This window comes from Lepidothrix coronata, unplaced genomic scaffold (assembly GCF_001604755.1).
Source record: "Lepidothrix coronata isolate B3197 unplaced genomic scaffold, Lepidothrix_coronata-1.0 Scaffold86, whole genome shotgun sequence".
NCBI lineage: Eukaryota > Metazoa > Chordata > Aves > Passeriformes > Pipridae > Lepidothrix > Lepidothrix coronata.
The window spans coordinates 703,262-722,509 of NW_016690266.1; the positions used below are offsets into that span (position 1 = coordinate 703,262).

General features: G+C 43.7%; 1 protein-coding gene across 14 annotated transcripts in view; it reads left to right on the forward strand.

Annotated features, from left to right (window-relative positions):
- KALRN (kalirin, RhoGEF kinase) overlaps positions 1-19,248 on the forward strand; it is a 515,157-nt gene that overhangs the window by 441,373 nt on the left and 54,536 nt on the right. For 11 of the 14 annotated variants that reach the window (XR_001875782.1, XR_001875783.1, XM_017820852.1 and 8 more), the window contains 2 exons: positions 13,991-14,274; positions 15,086-15,190. Coding sequence is in view for 12 of the 14 variants with exons in the window: in XM_017820852.1 (XP_017676341.1) it covers positions 13,991-14,274; positions 15,086-15,190 (389 nt within the window). In the remaining 2 variants the exon portion in view is untranslated. Of the gene's footprint in view, positions 1-4,350; positions 5,723-13,990; positions 14,275-15,085; positions 15,191-18,695; positions 18,792-19,248 lie in introns of those variants that run through there. The other 3 variants (XM_017820865.1, XM_017820853.1, XM_017820863.1) reach the window with 3 other exon arrangements.

Below are 19,248 nucleotides of genomic sequence, written 5' to 3' on the forward strand. Positions count from 1 at the left end.
ACATAGGGTAACTAAACATGCTGTTTTCCTATAAAATAAGTGCCAGATAGATGTATTGTTCAGGAATTCAATGCACGGATGCTGAAATAAAACCTATCCATTTTGAAGTGAAACAAAAAGGGCAGTTATTTCACATGACCCCAGAAGGTTTTTGTTTGGGTTTTTTTTCCCAAACTGTTATATTTCAGCATACACCTTGTTAAAACTTGCATACATATTGGGAAAACTAATCTATCATTTCAAAGTTAAAAAAACCAAAACCTCAAAATGTTTTGGTCTAAAAATAGCATCGAGATACTTCTCAAACACACCAGAACACTGTTTCGTTTCAGTCTAATTCTTGTCTGTTAACAGACTTTATGAAAACATTTTCATGTTTGGCAAAAGTTGCAGTTTCTTTTCAAAAGAGCAGTTGGTGGGCAATCAGTGATTACAGCAAGGATCTGCAGATGTTGTGGTTTTCAGTTCAGTAAGGAAATCCAATTTTCTGCCAGTTTAGCCACTGCGCATCAGTTGCTATTGCAGGACAGTTCAATTGCTAATATTGTATCATGTAATTCAATGTCAAGTAAAGATGCTTTTTAATCCAACTATAGAAACACGTCAGGCTGTTTTCTTAAAAAAGATGCTTAGATCACAAGTAGGACTTCAGGACATGTAAAGAATTATTAGAAAATACCTGATGAGATAAGCCTGAATACATCTCCCTTGGCCATCCTTTGTCGTTGTAAAACCACAAAACAAAAATTAACCTGTTTACTATTAGCTCCTAATGTTTCATGTGGCTAATTGTGCTGAAACACAAACCAGTCCTTTAATTAAAGGTAGTTAGTGCATCCCATTGGGTCTGCTGTTGAGTTTGACCTGCCTCTCAATCCTTCAGCCTCTGGCCTGGACCAGCCCCACAATCCTCTTCCCAGCAGGCTGAGACCATGGAAATCGCACGCATCACCTGGGCTCCTTTCAGATAATTAGGCCAAAATATGAAAATTTCTTCAGTGAAGTCCTAATGAAATGAAAAGTAGAACCTGCAAGCTGAATTTAGCAGTTAATAATAGAAGAGCCATGGGGGTTTCTTCTCTGTGATGGGAAGAGACCCATTGTATGCTTCAGTTTACTATACAGGAGCTGTGGTTGCTCAGTACTTTCAGAAAATGGAAAAAGTATGTCTCCTATTTTGTGTGTTGCCACAAGTTAGGAATTCCTATTCTCTTACCTTTTTTGCACCTCAGTACACTTGGTTGTTCCATATGGTACAGCCATTGCTAGTCCTGGTACAACTCAACAGCTTTGAAATCTTGGATCCCTGCAAAATTGTATTTCAGGCTGTGAAGTTCCATAAAAGGACGAAGCCTGGAGGCCAGACCTGTTAGGAACCCGTTAGCAAACATCATCCTAAGGAACCAGTAGATGGTTTCTGGTCAAGATTATTATCTTGTGTATTGGAAGATTGTAAATTAAACATGGAAATTTAATGTTGCTATGTACAGGAAAGCACAAGTAGAGTCTATATGTGAGTTTTGAGCAAAGATCCCCTGTTCACTAGCACAAAACAGCATTGAATTAGACATTTAAGAAAGAGAGAGACTCTGGCCCACGATAAGAAGGGACTGGATTTAGCGACCCTGGAGGTGTCTCCACTGTTATGTGTTCTGAGCATTTTTCCATGTTCATTTTTCACATGGAGCAAGAAGATCAGAGCACAGGGAAAAGCTGGGAGTGGCACATCCCCAGCTGCAGCTAAATCCTCTGAGGACACTTTTTCATGCAGTTCAGCCGTGCTGACAATTACAGCTACAGAGTACAGCAGCCGAGGATGTGCCCTGTTATGCTGTGTTGGATTTTTTTCTCATTTCTTCATAATGCACATGCAACTTTAGTGAACAGAGGTTTCTTGCATCCCCGGGACATGCAGTACAGTCATAACCTATCTGAAAACACATTACAGCTCAGTGGGTGCCCAGGAATTTTCTTGAGGTCATGTAGGAAACCGGTGACCAACTGCACATCAAATATTCAGCAGTGATAGCTTCCAGATTCACATGGACCAGTTGATTTCAGGCGCGCGTGTCCTGGGAAGCACATCCCACACGTACCCGAGATCATCTTGTTCTGTGGCACCAGTTGGCTGTGGCCAGAACAACACCCACGGCGCAGTGGGGAGCAGCAGGGTTGTGCCGGGGGGGGGAAGGCAGCACCCGAGTGGTGGTGAGGCAGGAGCACGAACCTGCGTGTGTGTTCCTTCTCATGGACTGGGATTCGCTGCAGTCCCGGATCAGATCTGCACATGTGGAGCACCCCTGATGAACAAGGCCCCAGCTGTCTGCTGCCACGGGAGCGTGTGCCAAGGCAGGCCATGAGGAGTGTTGCACAACTGGTATAATTTAACAGCATGCTGAATAAATACACTTTTGAGAACTCTTTTGAAGAGATGTTGCCTAATTAATCCTGCAGGGGGTATAATATGTATACTTTTGAAATCCAGTTTTAGCATCCTGCAATTAGCTTTTATGGCCTAAGGATTCTGATTTAAGACACTCTTTAGTTACTAATGGTAATCTGTTTTAATTAGAAATGCAAATGTATTTTAGATCCAAATGTGTCTGAGTGGTGCAATGTAAAATGATGATTCACAGCGAATACCATTGAAGTGCCTCAAGTCTGGTATTCTTTGTACCTTCTGTAGTTTGAACCCTGAGGATCAGCACAATATTAAAGCATTGCTCTCAGCTGAAGCCTGTGGAAGCCGAATAGATTTCTTTAGGAAATGGAATAAGTATTAATCAACAGGGATCCTTTCTAGAATGGCAGAAGGAAAATCATAGCTTTAGGCAAGAAGGAGGCGAATGCTTTGAATGTTAGTGGTAACTTCAACTCCACAGTAGCAGACCATAGCTCCTGCCAGGGCACAGGTGCTGAGCAGACAGCAGCATCTTAGTTGACTTTGTCTTAGTGTCAGAGAAATTACTCAGGCTTAAAGATCCCAGGCTGCTCATAGGTGGGGGGGAGGGCTGTAGCTGCTCAGGGCTGTGTTGCTGTAAAATTTGATCTAGCAGTGTGTCTAAGACAAGCCTCTACAGCAAGGCAAGCTCCAGACAAATATCTAAAGGCTGATGCTTGTTGAATATTCACTGCAGTCACTTGTCCTGGAGATACTAAACTATGAGGCAGGTCGATGTCTGTGATCAGACATCTTACATTGCAGTAATAGATCACTTATATTTGACAGTCTTTCTAAAATCAGAACCTCTGCTGCTAGACTAATCCTTGTGTTGTGTTCAAGTAAGTGTTTCTTTTACCTGATTTCTTTGAAAGATGGGGCCAAAAGAAAGCAACTACTCAGCAATAGGGAAGATGGCTTTTATAATGATTATAGTTTATTAGACATGTTGCTTGGTAGAGCGTTTTTACAGCTATTTATGATGAGAGTCAGTGATGCAAATGGGAATGAAGCAGCACAGTTTATGCAGTACACCTGTCCACGTCTCTGTTAAGCTGGATGCAGAATTGTTTTCATAAGGAGGCTGCTGGTAGGGAGCAATGGTGTGGGCACCACAAAAGCTGTGGGAGGTTCTCTGTAGCCCTCCAGAAGTCAAAATCAATGAGTTTCTTAGGACTAGCCTTACTGGGAAGGCTGGTGGCTGGGTCAAGGCGCTTGCACAGTTTCAGAGACCTCGGCAGGGTGCTGCAGGGAGCGCTCCTGTTCCCATGCAGCAGATGCTCTCTGAGACTTCAAGTTCCTTTCTTGCTGACGCAGATAGAGTGTAGTAGTGACTTCGTCACCTGAAATTTGATAAACTTGTTGACTGGTATCAGAGGGAAGGTTCCTCACAGATCTTCTCCCTGCCCCAGAGAGCTGTCAAACAAAAAACCAAGGCGTAGATCGCGTGAGCCTGTTATATGGGACAGCAAGTGATGTTCTGGTTTTCCTACTTAAGCTGAATGAATGAAAGCTTCCCGCAAGTCTAACTGATGGTCTTGAATGTGCAGTTAAAAGTCTCCAAGCTGCTTAGCCATTACCCTGTGCCGTGTTCAAAGAGCAAAGCATCACAAGCACCAGCAGTTCTTATCTGTGTGTTTTATTTCCAAACCTCTGTTTGCATTGACTTCATTCATTACTTCTTTTAATTCATCCCAACCAGTACCTTTGCTGTGAGCTTGTATTTTCCACTAGTATTTCTGGAGGACAAGAGTGTGGAGGAAGCTGCTTTGGGCACCAGCCCTGGAGGCTCCGGCTGCAGTGTGTCTGTCGTCAAACACCCCAACCTCGTTGTTCTTGGTGGTTACGTGGTGTCCACCCTTGCCCTGCACCACTTGCAACTTATTCTTATTCCATTCTTTTCTTTTCAGGGGCTGTCAGAGCCTGAATAATTTAAGAGTGAACAAATGAGAGACGTTCATGGAGGACTCTGTTCTTACCTAGGCACAATTTGACAAGCATGTAGATTGCCTTGGGTTTCCACTGCACCTACCACAACTTTACTAAGTGAAAAGCCCCCTTTCCCAAACATCTGTGTCACTCTTGCTTAGTAAAGTTATTCAAGATCAGCGCCTTTGGAATTGGTTGGTAAATGGACAAAGACTTTCTCTTTGCCCGGAGCTCCTCACAGCCTCCAAGTACCAAAGAGAACTCCACAGCACTAGAAAGCAAGAGACAGCTGCTGAATGTTGGAAGCTACTGCATTTGGCAAAAGAAGCTGACGCTAAGATGCACACAGTTGTGTTTGTTTGTTCTGCTTGTTTTCTGTGCTTTCTGAGGCCTGTGTGTGCCTGGAAAGTTTAATGACCAATCCCTTCTTTCTCAACATGCAGTTTTTCTTCCTATCCCAAAAAGCTTTGGGTTCTGTTCTTGCTTTTTTTCCAATTCCAATTTTGTCATTGATATTCTTCTGTTGTTTCCATGAAGAATTGTTTGGGTACATGGCCACACTTTCCTTTGAGGTAGGGAGACCTAAATATGACATTGAAATGTCATCGTCCTCCCTCCTCTCCCCCAATTCAGCAGAGTAGTCCACCTTGTCATAGAGATTGCTGGCTTCAAGTGTAAGCCAGAGTTGACCTTAGCAATGATGTCATTTAACTGAGAAATTACTTCAGAATTCTTACAGTAGCTCAATTTGGAAGCTGCTGAATGAAGCTGACCCTTGACACTTCACAAAAGAATAAGGCTTGTGTTGTACTAACAGCTGCTTGGAAACCATGTGTAATAAAGTTTGGTTTTGTGCCCAACATCTGGGATAAAAGATGGTATTTGCCGACTCTGGTACCCTTACGCTCCCAGCAGAGCAAAACTGCTTATATCAAAGTTAAAAAGTCTGCTTCTGTGTGGGTGTCTAAGCATTTCACAGTTCCTTATGCTAAAAGTAACAGTGTACTTGCAAAGGCCAGCAAATGCTACTCTTCTTGTTCAGCTTCAAACATGACATTTACCCCCTCATCATCCCATATAGCTTTACATAAAGGTTCAGGTTAAAAGTTTTTTTACGGAACGTGCATAAGTCTCCCATCAAAATATATCAAGGGAGATTTTTGCTCTGTGTTTGGGGCTTTGTTATTTTTGCTGCTAGCTACACTTATTCTGGAAACTTCAGGGTCGGGAATTATTTTTGTCACAGAACGAGGACAGTGTAAATACAAAATGTAAAGTAGAACTTAGAGAAGTGCTTCAACGACTTGTTTGACTAAATTGAAATAAATGTTGATTTGTTCAAAAAAAAAAAAAGCATGCCCTTTCTGGATCTTGTTAGTCTTGACTTTTTATTTCCTTCCTTTGCTAAAGCAAAATGCGTGCCTCTGGCTTCAGAGATCTGCTTTCCCAGCTGGGAGACATTACGGGAAGACTGCTCCAACGTGTGCTCCCAGCAGATGTGTTGGACTTGCTACTGCTGTGCTCTGGGCTGGTCCAGGACATGTGCTGGGCACAAACTTGAGGCAAGAGAATGGGTGAATGAAATCAGGTGTGTACGGATAGTGCATCTGGCCCTAAAGTCTGCTGTGTGGAGCAACTGCTTTATTTCTGAGCTTTTCCACAGCCTTTCATTCAGTAAAAACCTATTCTAAAAAGCTGTTGCTTCAAGGTTCCCTTGAAGGTACATTATTGCCCTGCCTTGAGTCATATCTCATAGTATTTTGGGATAGGTGCTGGCTAGGAGTATCTCACCAACACATTGGTGGATTCACTGTGGATGTTTATTCTCTTATTATTCTTGTCATGAATTCACAGCAGCCTATGTGAGGGGTCAGATGGGACTCTGAGGCAGGATGAATTGGGCTGATAAATGGAGACAAAAAGGCTCAAACTTCCAACTTGAGAAGTTGTAGATACCCATCACAGTTGTAAGCTGCTATATGGAAACATATTTCTGAGTGGGACACTCAGAGAGGAGGACTGCAAGCACTTCAGCTGCTCTTCAAGTGCTTGGTGCCATGGGGTTGAGTTGCACGCTTTCCTGGGGCCTCTTCAGAGGCACAAAGACATGTTCTGCCTTCATGTGCAGCAGCTTCTCAGTTAAATGCTGATCTGTAGGAAACAAGACCCTGCCCTATATTCACCTGAGGACTCATCCTGCACTCTTCCCCGTGCCCTTCCTACCAGTCACCTCTGATAAAAGCTTAGATCCATATGAAGCAGCAGATACAATAGAGAATTCCTGCAGCTGTTCCTCTCCCTAGGCACTCTTGGAGAGTACTGAAGTCATGTTTTATTTCGGCAGGCTCTCTCTGTGCATTCCCCTTGTGCTGTTTCTCTCCCTGGAGACCCAGCTCACTCATTCAGCACGCTCTCAGGATTTCAGTAACTTTTCATGCAAGGTCTCTTGGGACCACGCGCCTCTGTGCTGTTCCTCCAGGCTTTTGGTTTTATCTCACTCTTTGAAACTTTCCCAGAACTGTAGTGACTTTTCTCTGACCTCCAGGAACTGGAGCTCTTGAGCCCTAACACTCCGACTGGCACAACCAAGACCTGGAGACTACTTTGAGATGTCAGCTTTCCCAGCACATGCTGGATGGAAGCTGCATCTGAGCAACACCAGCTAAAAATAAAAGCTATTCAACTGAAGCTAATGGCAGGTTGCCATCAGTTATTGCTCATTAAAGTGGATTGTCAGATGCTTAACTTCAGCTAATCATTCCCTGCTGCGAGATCGGCCTGGTATGAAGCATACTCAAATGTGGGAAGGGGATTCACAATAACTAAATTTAGCCAAGGGTATAATTTCCTCCGACTCCCTCTGTAGTTAATGGAAAGAGAGAGGCTCCTACAGGGTATGAGTCCCACTCTGCATCACCCTTGGGCAGAAGTGTGTGCAGCTCCTTGACTGCCAAGAGCAGGAGGTGAGCTACGGCGTGACACAAAAATGAGCAGTTCCGAGTGACAGTGTTTACCCACCCCAGCTGGGTGAGTGCTTGTTTTCCTCAGCTAAGGTTTCAACCTGCAAGTAATAATCAGAAAGTTGAATGTGAAAGCCAGCAGATAGGTGACCATTTCCCAGAGGCAAAACCCATATGCAAAATCCCCCAGGAACATCTCCTGCTTTGCGGTGTGGCTAAAAGGAATTCTGCAGATCATTCTTTATCTCAAAGCAGCTCTTCTTTCATATTTCCAAGAAATACCAACTATTCAATAATGAAACAGTGTGTTCTGAATGTTGTGTGATTAATTTAGATTCTAGTCCTTTTTTTCCCCTGTTCTTTTTGGAACTTAGTCATGTTTGTGTGTTTGGCAGTGAAACAGAAAGTCAAATTTTGAGTTTTTACATTACAGTCAATGATCAGAAAGTTTGTCCAGTACATCTGCTACTTTGTCCATTGCACTAGAAACTTTTTTATAAAATATTTAACTTCAGACCATTATTCTTGAATTTGGACAGAAGTCATTTCATCCATATAAATGGAGTTGTGAAAATCCTGCCAGATTGATTTGTGCCTTTTGATGGTACTTCCAGCTTGAAGCTTCAAACAATGCTCCCAAGACACAAACAAAAGTCAGTTGAACCTTCTCAATTTGCTCATTTCCAGGAGATTATGGAGTTAGGGAGGGCATTTGAATCTCCAAACAAAATTAGTATTTAGATTTCAATGGCGTAGTTTGAATGTGCCTTTACCCTCTGATGTGAAACTGGCTCCTACATGGTCTCATCTCATTTTAGCTCAAGCTGAAGCACGGGGTAGGTCTGCAGTTGAACACGTGCAGAGTGGCTGAGCAGAGCTGGGACCCGATGGGGAGCTTTGGAAGTCTCCAGGGCACGTTTTGCAATTCCATTGCGAAAGTTTAATGTACTTCTAATCTAAAGGGCTTTCCAAGCCAGTTGTCCTCTGTCTTCGTCTGACATGGGCACTGAAAATTTCGTTGTGTTCACTTACACTCTTCACTAGAGCCTTCTTCAGAGGCTGTGCCTGAGGAAAGAAACAGCTTATCTGTTGACATAAGAAGTTGTCAGATTCATGATGTACATTGTTGAAACGTAGTTTTTTTGCTTGAGGAATAGCTGTAAAGTGACTTTGTATTATCCAAATGTTGTTGCTTCCCAAACTTTTGCAAATCCATGCCAGGTTTTACAGGCAGAATAGGCTCTAACACTATAACTGGGATTGGTACTGTCATCTGCCTAAGCCACAAAGTTTTGTAACCCTGACTTGTGCCAATAAAAATGTTTCACTGAGCATGTTTTGGACGTATAATACAAAAGCACAGAAGAGACCAAAGAAGCAGTCTTCATACCTCATTCTGCCATCTTTGCATGTGTCAATAGAGCTTTAGCCCTGAATCCCTCGAACAGACCCAAGGGGACTCTCAAAGCAGTATTTCCTAAGGGAGATCATAAAACTTCAAGAAGCTGCGAGCTGTGAACAGGAACCTACGGCCTGTATGCTGGACATGCTCTTGGAAAGGGCAGGAGAGGGTGCATTTTGGTGGTTTAGATGATTCTTGTTTGTTTAGTGTGAAATTCTAACATAGGGGCTTTGAGCATAGGGTGGGTCTAGATGATTCCTGCTTTCCAAGGTTGTTTTTTTTTATGGAGATTCCTATTCTTTAGGAAGCTTACTCAAGTAAAGACTGAGTGAGTCTTTCACCCATGTCTGATTAAATTCTGTCTTTGTCAGAAGTATTATTTTACGAGAATCACTAAATGTGGAAAACGGTCTCTGCTGAGCACAGCAGAGCTGATTTATGTGCTCATTGGTCAGATTGCCATTACTGGCTTTCATTCACAAGTGGAATTATTTCTGAAAAAAAAATCATTGATTTAAATGCACATTCTAGGAGGATTACAGAGTTCCCATTCTGACTCATTTTCTTTGACTTCTGTGGAAAAATCTTTTTCTCTCAGTCTCTTTTTCTGGAATAAAATTTCTGGAGAAATCGAGCCATAGATAAATGAGAAGAGGATTCACCTCACCTAAAGCAAGGTTGTGCCCTGCTCTACTCACCTGTCTTTATAGCTATATTCTGTATTATCTTCTGGTTATGGACACATTTCTTTCCTATCATATATGATCTGTGATTATTATGTACCAAAAAGACAAGCCTGATGTTTTCTTTGGAGTTGCTGTGAGAGGCCTTTCCCTTTCCCTATTAAAGAGTTGAGTTCCTGCAAAGGAGTCTGGTGCTGCATGACTCTGATCAGACAGACCTCCTCTCCCATGTGTGCTCTGGGGAACAGGGAGGTAAAAATAAAATGCCTTGTATTTATGTTCCACCAGTAATTCCTGATGACTCAAATGGGAATACAACTATGCCTCTAAAACCAGGTCTGTGAGATTTTCATTTTTCCTTTCACCCAAGGTAGCACAGAACTGGAACCTTCCATTTTTCAAATACAAGAGCTGTGCTTTTATAGATGTCCGTTCATTTGAGCAACAACAACAAACATTTCATGTCTCCAGCAGTGCAAAAGCACTGAATGTTAAAGCTCTTTGGTCTGGCTGAATATCTCTCACAGTCCTCTTGCCAAAAGTTTTTTGGAGGTTTGCTTAGGAGTGTTTTGGAAACCATCATTTCTTCTGTCTGAATGAATGGTTTGGCCAGGAAATCAATCTAGCCACACGAGTCTGCTGACCTCCCTACACCCATTTTGCTTCACCAAATACCTTTTTTTAGACATGTGTGTCCTGGGACACTGGTGGGAGGACAACTGCTCATGGCAGTGTGAGGACAGCCACTGCTTCGCTGGTCCCTGTGGGCAGCAGCAGCTGCCTGAATTATCACGCGATGAGCTGCTGCATCTTTTCCAAAAGCTCTCTGGCTTTTCTTAAGCAAACTGTGTTTCCAAACAGCTCTACTAATGCAGTTTGCAAAGCACATATGTGCTAGTGCTTTGCAAGAAGAGCACGGTAACGTGTCGTCCTCTTCCGCTCGATCCACCTGGTGTCTGCATCTCAGGCCAGTATCAAGTGTCATGATTGATGTGTTTGTAGCTGTATGTGCTGCAGAAGCAGCGGAGCTCACACAAGCTCAGCTTAGGAGCTTGTCTAAAAAGTCTTTCCTGGCAGATTTTTTTGTGTTTCATGTTTCTGTCTCTTATTTCACGAGCTCTGCTCTTCCTGGAGCTTCAGTCCTGCCTCTGCGACCATGTCAATCTGACCTGCTTTATGTGCAGAGGAAATCACTCTCAGGGCTGGCAAAACAACAAATGTGACTTGCTCACAAGTGTGTCCAAATTTGCAGTTCCTTTAAAAAAGAAAAGGAAAAAAGGTTATGAATATTGTGTGTGGACTCTCGGTGTGGCTTTTGCATAGTGCATGTGTGGTGGTAGTGGTAACTGGAATGATGAGGTTGGGAATACTTTGTACCTATGTAGGGTGCTGGGTAGAGAAAAGTCACCCCACTTCGAAGGGCTCTAATAGTGACTGGGGAGCAGGGAGATTCATACCAGTCCTTCTCTCCCACCTCCCTGCCTGTCCTTCAACCACACTACCATGTAAAGGGAAGATAAGGCCATGTTTCCAGTCTTGGGGTGCATGGGCCAAGCAAAGCCCAGGCTCTGTCCTAAATGCCTTACAGTGCTCCAGCAGGGCAGTTCAGCAGACAAGGAGAAAGAAGGGGACTTTGTATCTGCCAGGGCTGCACACAGCATGGCATGACCGACCCACGTTTAGTAACCCCTTGGTAAACAGCCTTTTTCATCACCAAAGGCATGACCTTGAGCAGGAAAATCCAGAGCCTTGTTCAGGTGGGACTGTTGCATGGTGTAACACGCCTCCCTCTGGAAACCTGTGGGTTGGCTTTCACCGTGGCTTGTGGCTCTTGGGGGCTGATGTTTGGTCTGCAGAGTTTTCCTGGCCCTGGATAAAACTTTGGACAAAATTCTTGCAAGCAGGGAGGGTGAGCTGTGGGCCAGCTCGGGACTGGGGCTGTTTCTGCCCGCCTGCTGCCTTCCCCGGAATGACGAGGGACAACTGACTGCTGCTTCCCCGGGCCGGTTGAGCAAAGAGTGCTGTGGCAGGAGAGGTGCTGTGTGTCTGTCCATGCCCTGGCTGTGGCTGTGCTGCCTGGGTAAAGGAGAGGGAGGCAGCAAGGCTGGCCCTGCTCGTAAAACCAGGGCTGTTTTATGGTGGAAATGGAGGTCCCTGCCTCTTCCATCATGGACCTCAAGGTTCCTTTATCTGGATATGCCTTGAGCCTGCTGGGCTGACATAGGATCGCGTGTCACAGTAATAAAACCTTCAGGTGGATGGGGTTGTCCCAGGCTCCATTAGCCTCCTGTCAACTCCCTTCCATTACCAGAAGTTAAATTGGCAAAGTGCTGTCAACTGGAGGTAGGGATTTGGACTATGTTACTTACAAGCTGTTGTAAAAACCTCTCTGTACGTTAATCAACAAGGTGAGATCAGCTTGTCGTCAGTTCTCCTGAACCTCCCAACGAGCCCAGTCCCCACCAAAGGCAGTGAGTCTGTGATATGGCTGCTTGCTCCAAGTCATCCCTGGGAGTGGCAACCTCATAGAGTGATCACTTCCAGCATTTCTCCTTCTGTGACTGCAGCCCAGCTCCCTTTGACCAGTAATGGCCAAAGTTAATCCTCCTGCAGCAGCAGTGGGAGCATGAGCACCTGATGGCACTCCTCTTGGCAAAGCCCCTTGGCAAGGAGCCCTCAAGCTTCCCCCACTGCCTGTGGGGCTTTCGGTGGGGTGAGGGCACTTGGAAAGTCAAAATCAGCATGATGAAACACTGAATTTTGCTGATGCAAGGTGCATTGATAAACTCGCCAAGCATCACGTGGAGCCTGTGAGGGGGAACTATCCAAAGGCTTTTGAGTGGAAGATAAGCTGCCCCCGATAAACATTATCTTGCACTAGCTGATTTAACGCCACTTTGTGTACATGAAATAACATCAACAGGAGCTGGCTAAACCCAGACCTTTCTGGCCTGCTATTTTGCCCCTATGGAGGAAGTCACCTGGGATCCGTCCTCCTCGCAGCCCCTCTCTCACTTACTCCTCCTGTTGTCAAAAGACAGATGATTTGGATTTTCTTCCTGTCTGGGAAATGAACTTTGACTTTCTCTAACTTGTTAAAATGATTCCTGTATGTTCCAAAAATCTAACTTTTGACCTCAGGTATGTAATAAATTATTGGTTCAACTTCTGACTGAGGCTGTGTATGGTTATAAAATATTCTGACTCTCACAGTCTGTGTTGTACAAGCTGGCAGACAAGGAAGGCTGCAGTCTCTGCTCTGTGCACAGCCAGCTGGGAGCAGCAGCTCCACTCAGAGCAGGTACAAGCTCTGCATGCTCATAGCAGGAACTGGCTTCTAAAACAACACAGGTAATGATTCTCTGGAAGAGTAGCTCTCCCTCAGCATTTGTACAACCCAGCATCTCTAATGATATTTACTGCTGAACTGAGAATATCTCAATGCACCAGGCTATGTTCATGTGTTATAACTTAGGTTTCTGGTGTCTGCTGGGGCAGATAAAATATTCAGAGATATTCAGAGTCTAAAAATGTTTAATAACATCAGCTGACTGCTTTCTGATGTACAGCCTGACTTGTATTTTACAGGCGTGTGACAATGTTTGAATTTTGTAAAAAAACCCTTCATCTTAAACTGTGTGGGATTAAACATCGCAGTCCCCATTGCTCCTGGGGAGGGAGTTGCCTTGCCATGGTTTCAAAAAGTTGAAAACAGGGCGCTTGTTCCTAAAGGGCAATTGAGAAATCTTTGAGCAACTTGTTTGTTTTGGTTTTAAAGCCTTACTGACATTGGCACATCTCTGGTCTGTTGCGTTTGGGGGGAGTAAGGAGGTTGCACCCATTTCTAAGGTGCTAGTCTGAACATGTATATTGATGACTGCATTTGAAAGCACTTCAGCAGAATCTCCTGCTAATGGGACTATTGGTTAATTTAAGCCTGTCTTCTGTCTCATTACTGAGAGTTTCCTTTGATTTGAATAGTTTGTCATCTTTTGTAATTGTTCATTCCAGTTTCTTAGTTCTAGGGAATGTGTGAGTTCTTCTGACAAGGTGCTTTCAGGGGCAAAGGAAATAATTTTAAGGTGCTTCAAAAGTTAGTAGGTAGTCTAACTAACAGTCATGTAACTGGGATCTGAAACCAGCTGAGAAACAATTATGGAATCGGAACCTGACAATGTGTTGGTGGTTGTCAGGTCTCCTGTAGCAATCTGCTTTTTGTACTTATTTTCTTCCTGGCAATTCACACTGAAATTGTGGGAAGAAGCTGAGAAGTTCAGCATTTAGCATGAAAGTCAGGCTTTCATAAAAAACTAAATAACTTTGCTGTGTGTGATCTTTCATAAGGACAGATAGTGTGGTAGGAAATGAGAGAAGCGTGTAAGATTGTGGGAAATGCCCGTTGCAGGGCATATTCCACTCTCTGGTGTGCAATAAAGTTTACACAATGTCCATAGGTCACAACGCCTTTCATTGAGGCAGCTTGTATTTTCATGCTTAGTGCTGCCCAGTGCTTGACGTGCACCAGGGAGTAGAGGAGGTGCTGGTATGAGCTCTCACCTGCATCGCTTTCTTCCAGACGCGTATTCAGTCTCCGCCAATGACAACGGGGGCAAGTCTGATTCAGTGGCCAACTTACAACCTCAACCATCCCTCAACTCCATCCAGAGCTCTCCTGGCCCCAAGCGCTCAACCAACACCCTGAAGAAATGGCTGACTAGTCCTGTGCGCCGGCTGAACAGCGGGAAGACCGAGAGCAACATCAAGAAACAAAAGAAGGTGCGAGATGGCCGGAAGAGCTTTGACCTTGGCTCGCCAAAGACTGGAGATGAAACTACTCCTCAAGGAGACAGCGCAGATGAGGTGTGTGTTGGTGTTTGTTGCGGGAAAGACTGTGTCTGCAAGTCTCTTCTATGGTGTGAGTCATGCTTGAGTAAACGCAGTTCCCTCAGGGTCTAGAGGGAACAGCAAATCATATGTAAAATCGCATTGTTTAAAGCAATTAAACAATGTTTAAAGCTGTGTTGCAAACAGCTTTGTCATCCAAAGAGCAATGGAATATATAGGGAAGAGCATTTCAGAGTTTGCAAATATTATTGTCCTTTGACTAGATTTTTAAATAGCCTATTAGAAAGCTGCCAAAGATAAAAATGAAATTATTCTTGAGCAGCAGAGGTTCGTATCAGCTTTATCCTACTATACCAGTGTAATTCCTTTTTGAAAGAAAATACTCAGCCATGTTTCTGTTAAATCTGCTATGTTCCTGTACCTGCAGTTTTTCTGCAGGAATGTTCTTCACCAGAATGGTGCTTTCCTGATAAAGTGAATGAGGAATTAAAAGCCAAAAGTGCAAAAGATACTAACTGAATGCTAACGGAGGAACACATTTTAAAAATTGTACATTGAACAGTTCTTATTTGAATGAAAAAAATACTATTCTATCAACACACAGCTATAACTGCCTTAGCTGCTTGGCTGACCTATAAACCGTATTTCTGTAAGCCTTAGAATGCACCAGGATTAACTGGCAAAACCTTAAGTCGTTATTGCTTCTCTCCCATTACCTGCAATTCTGTCCATCCAAAGCAATATTGACCCTGGGACTAGGGCTCAGATACCTAAAAAGGTAAGGGAAACCCATCCCTGCTTCTAATTATATCTAACTTTTCTTCAGAAGAGCAAGAAGGGTTGGGGAGAAGATGAACCAGATGAAGAGTCTCACACACCTCTTCCTCCTCCTATGAAGATTTTTGACAATGATCCAACCCAAGATGAGATGGTAAGGCCTCTCCCCTACTATGTAATTTTTCTGTTTAAGTGCATTTCTCGCATAGCTATACACAGTGGTTTCATAGTGGTCTTCTAGTATCCGGAACTAGCCTAGACTTGTGGTTATAAGAGACTCCTACAAGCAAATCATAATCTAATACCTTTTTCCAACTGGATTTACAGATAGGACTAGATAAGCAATTTAGTTCTGGCATCCCATTTCATGACAGGTTGATTGTGTACCTGTGCTATGTGTGGTCAGAAACTCCATTCAGACTAATACATCTGATTTAAAAGTACTGTTGGTGTCTGACTGTGGCAGTAGAAATGGTATTTGGTGGCATCATGCTGGTGGTGGTAGTTCTCTGATGTTAAGTAGAGTCTCTTGAGCGTTAAGTCAGAATTTGCCATGGTAGATGGCACAGTGGCTTGCAAAGTCCTTCAGTTGGTCTCGGGATGAGAATCTGTGAATGTGGCTGTCACAGTGGTTTGCATTGACAGTCAGTGCAGGTCCTGTCTGCACATCCTCCCCCACCCTTTCCTGGTTCTGTCGTTCTCCCTTGTAGAAAACTATCCTCCTGTTTAGCAGTTTCCTGCTTTCCTGCTGACATCTGTTTTTAGCACTGCCACTTCTGTATCGCTATCCTCTGATTGTAATTGCTGCAGGCAAAGAAGCAAGGATAGGGGAGATTAATAAATTGTCAGACAAAAAAACAACCCAGAATGTTCTTGGGGAAGGTTCAGGCAGGAGTTTGGAAATACAGAGAGAGAAGGATGTAAATATTTCTGGGACTCGAGGAGCAGAGTGATGGAGTAAAGGATTTGGGGGCTTTCTGCTAATCTGTCAGGAAATGTTATGACATTGTGGTGGCAGCGAGACCAGAAGGAAGCAGCTGGAGTTGTGGACTCTTGCCCTTTCAGTGCTATGTGTGCTGGTGGCTGTCTGGAGAGGGGCAGAGGCGAAAGGTCGGCGAAGCAGAGCTGTGGTGGATCCATGCCCAGCACAATAGCTGTTGCTCCTGGCTTGTTCCCCATGGAGTTTAGCTAAATGTTTGGGGGCTAGCTTGCTTTTTGTGTGTGGGGGGGGTGTTTTATTTTGGTTTTTTTTAAAGAAAAACAAAACTGATTTAGGTCAGGTCACTATTTTTGGTGTCCAACATGCCATATGACTTCAGTATTTCTTAAATACATTTCTGACAGCATAAATGTTGTGGAACTAAACTGTTTTCTGCTTCTGATGTCTGAGCTTTATCAAGTGTTTTGGCATCCTATTTCTTTACCCACTCCTAACAGACAAGATGTGTCTGAAACCCTTTTTCTCTCTGTTTTTCTTCCCCTCCTCAACTTTTGTTATGGGGGAAAAAAAACCCTAAAGCTCACAAACCTGGGTCCCAAAATTCCCTGGCACAGGACACTGTGTTAGCAGTGTTCGAGCCATGCTGGAGCTGAAAGCTCTCTAATGGTGTTAATTTGAGCACAACTTCTTGCTCATGTGCTGCCTCTGTGCTTACAGGCACAGGCTTAGGTTGGACCAGCAGCAGCAGCATGGGGCAGTAGCTGTGGTGGGGGGGAGATGTCTGCATGGTGTGGGAGGTGACACTTTTCCCTGAACCCATCTGCAAGGCAGCAGTAATCGTGCCTCACTGCTCCTGGAGGCTCTTAAAAAGATAAATTGGGAGATATCTTTGTATTAGAAATTCATAATTTGCTCCCTGGGAAATAGAAATACCATATTTTGATTTGCCCCACACAAACCAGACTCTTGTCAATCCCAGAAGTTTTATTTAACCCTGAAAGTCTTGTCAGCAGCAAATGTTTCCTTGCTCCCTTTAAAATCTTGAAGTTATTTATTTTTCAGAGATATTGAGCAATTTCAGTTAAAATAAGTGAGAGCAACAGATGTTTAGTGCCTCCAAAAATTGGACTCCTCCTGCTAGAATGGTTATGTTTGGCCATTATCATCAATATTGTCCAGTATCTCTTCAAAGTCCTTATTTTCAGTCTTCTTCTTTTCCTAGACATGTCTGTCTGCATTGTAGGTGAAACAGGCTGTCTGAGCTTTAACATTTGTATGAGATTCCTGCATTACCAGCCTAATTCCTTAATTATCAGCCTGATTACCTGTAGTTTTTGTTGTTGTTGTAATTAGAATTGCTGATTAGATGTATTATTTGTGAAAGACAAGACGATGACTGGCAGGCTGTTCATGTTTCTGCTCTATCACAAGGCTTCTGGTTAGGATTAATCTCCTTTGCCTTCTTTTTCTTCTCCTGGGGCTGTGTCACTCAACAGGAGAAACCTTCCCAAAGGGCTGCAGAAAGAGGTGGCCAGGTGCCTAATTCCTGCCATCACATTTCTACCTCTCATTCCCCAGCACTATTTAATCTCAGATGCGTGTTTGTTGGCACCTGCACAGTGATTTCACTGGAGTAGCTGCTCTCCAGAAGACTTTTATTAAGCAGCTGAGAGATGAATAAACTTTTTAATGCAAAATTTATAAAAATTAGCCATGCTTTAGTCTGTGTCAGCGTGCTGAAAGCAGGTTATAAAAGGGCTTATAGTTTTAGTCAGTGCTTGTATTGCCTTCAGAAGAAATGTACATACAGGTGAGCTAATAAATCCCAATTCCCATAGCTATCGAGTGGGTTTGGATGTTCAAAGTGGGGTTTCCCAGGACAAAGATCAAGGAGTGATATGCCCTTATAGAGCAAAAACCTTACACTAAAACTGAGTATTTCACACAGAGCCATGGGGGTGCTTGGGAGCACATTGAAGAGGTCTTGGTGTTTCTGGAGATCTGTAAGTTGAGACATCCAAAGACACGTCATGATGTTAGGCACCTAAAATCGAGTATCTGTGACCAGCAGACAGGCATAGGGGCAAGACTGTGCCAGGTACCCAGGATAGATGAGACATGTAGGGGTGTTTTTTCTCCACTGGTTGCAGAGAGAAGAGAGGAGTTACATTTTTTAGATGGCTGAAGTTGCATGAAAGGGAGGTGTCATCCAAGTTCATTTGGAGTTGCAGTTGATCTGTGGGGGAGAGGGAATTATTTGTTCCTCCTTCCTCTACTGCCTGTAATTCTGTGTGTGCCTTGTGCTTAACTGCACTTATTAAATATGTATGTATGGGGAGGGGGTAATTTCTTACTTCTGCAGTAAGATGATCAATTTTCTGGAGTCTGTAAGACCATAGGTGTCCTTTGAAGGAGGAACCAGCAGACTTCAGGAGTATTGTGACCTGCTTGTAAATGAACTTCAGTTCTTTGATGCTGTTCCCTGGTTCCCAGTCTTGGAACTGCTGAGGGAAATGTGTAGCCAGAAGTGGATGGCAATTCCATGCTTGTCTGATACGGCGACACTCGCTCACCTGTCCGTGCATGTGATCCTCTAACCCTCCAGCTCCCCTTCCGCGTTCGTTCTCCTGCCTCAGAAGCTTCTTCGCTGACCGCTTGGTTTCCTACTCCCTTCTCATCCTTTTAACTTGCTTTTCCTTTGCAACCTGGTGTCTTGCAGTCCTCTTCTTTGCTAGCTGCTCGACAGAGCTCCTCCGATGTCCCAACTGCTGCGGATCTTGTCAGTGCAATAGAAAAGTTGGTCAAAACTAAGCTGGTAAGTTTAGTGTTGTGAAAACTGTGTACACAACAGGCCTGACGTGACTGTAGGGAAGTGCTATAAAGGCTGCCTCTTGTTTCTGGTTTCCTTGCTTTCTACCTTCATCTGCTATGCTTTTATTAACCTCGTGTGCTCTGCCTCTCAGTAGTGTCTAATATTTTTGCTCCCCATATGAGGTGAAGCCCACATCTCACGTAGGCTCTACACTGCACAGTCAAAAGTCACTTCTGGAGTGGACTCAGAGCATGAGTTATTGTACTGTTCTCTTTCTGGGGTCTTGTTGGTGTTCAAATATTTTACACAGTGGGATGTTTTGTTTGTTTTGTTTTAAAGCTTGTTCTGAGGCACGGGAGTTTTACTGTGTGAATTTGTTTGGTATTCTGGTTTCTCTTAAAAAGACCCTCTAAAGAGTAGAACTGCTTGAAGTACCACAGCTGTGCTTTAATTTTACAAA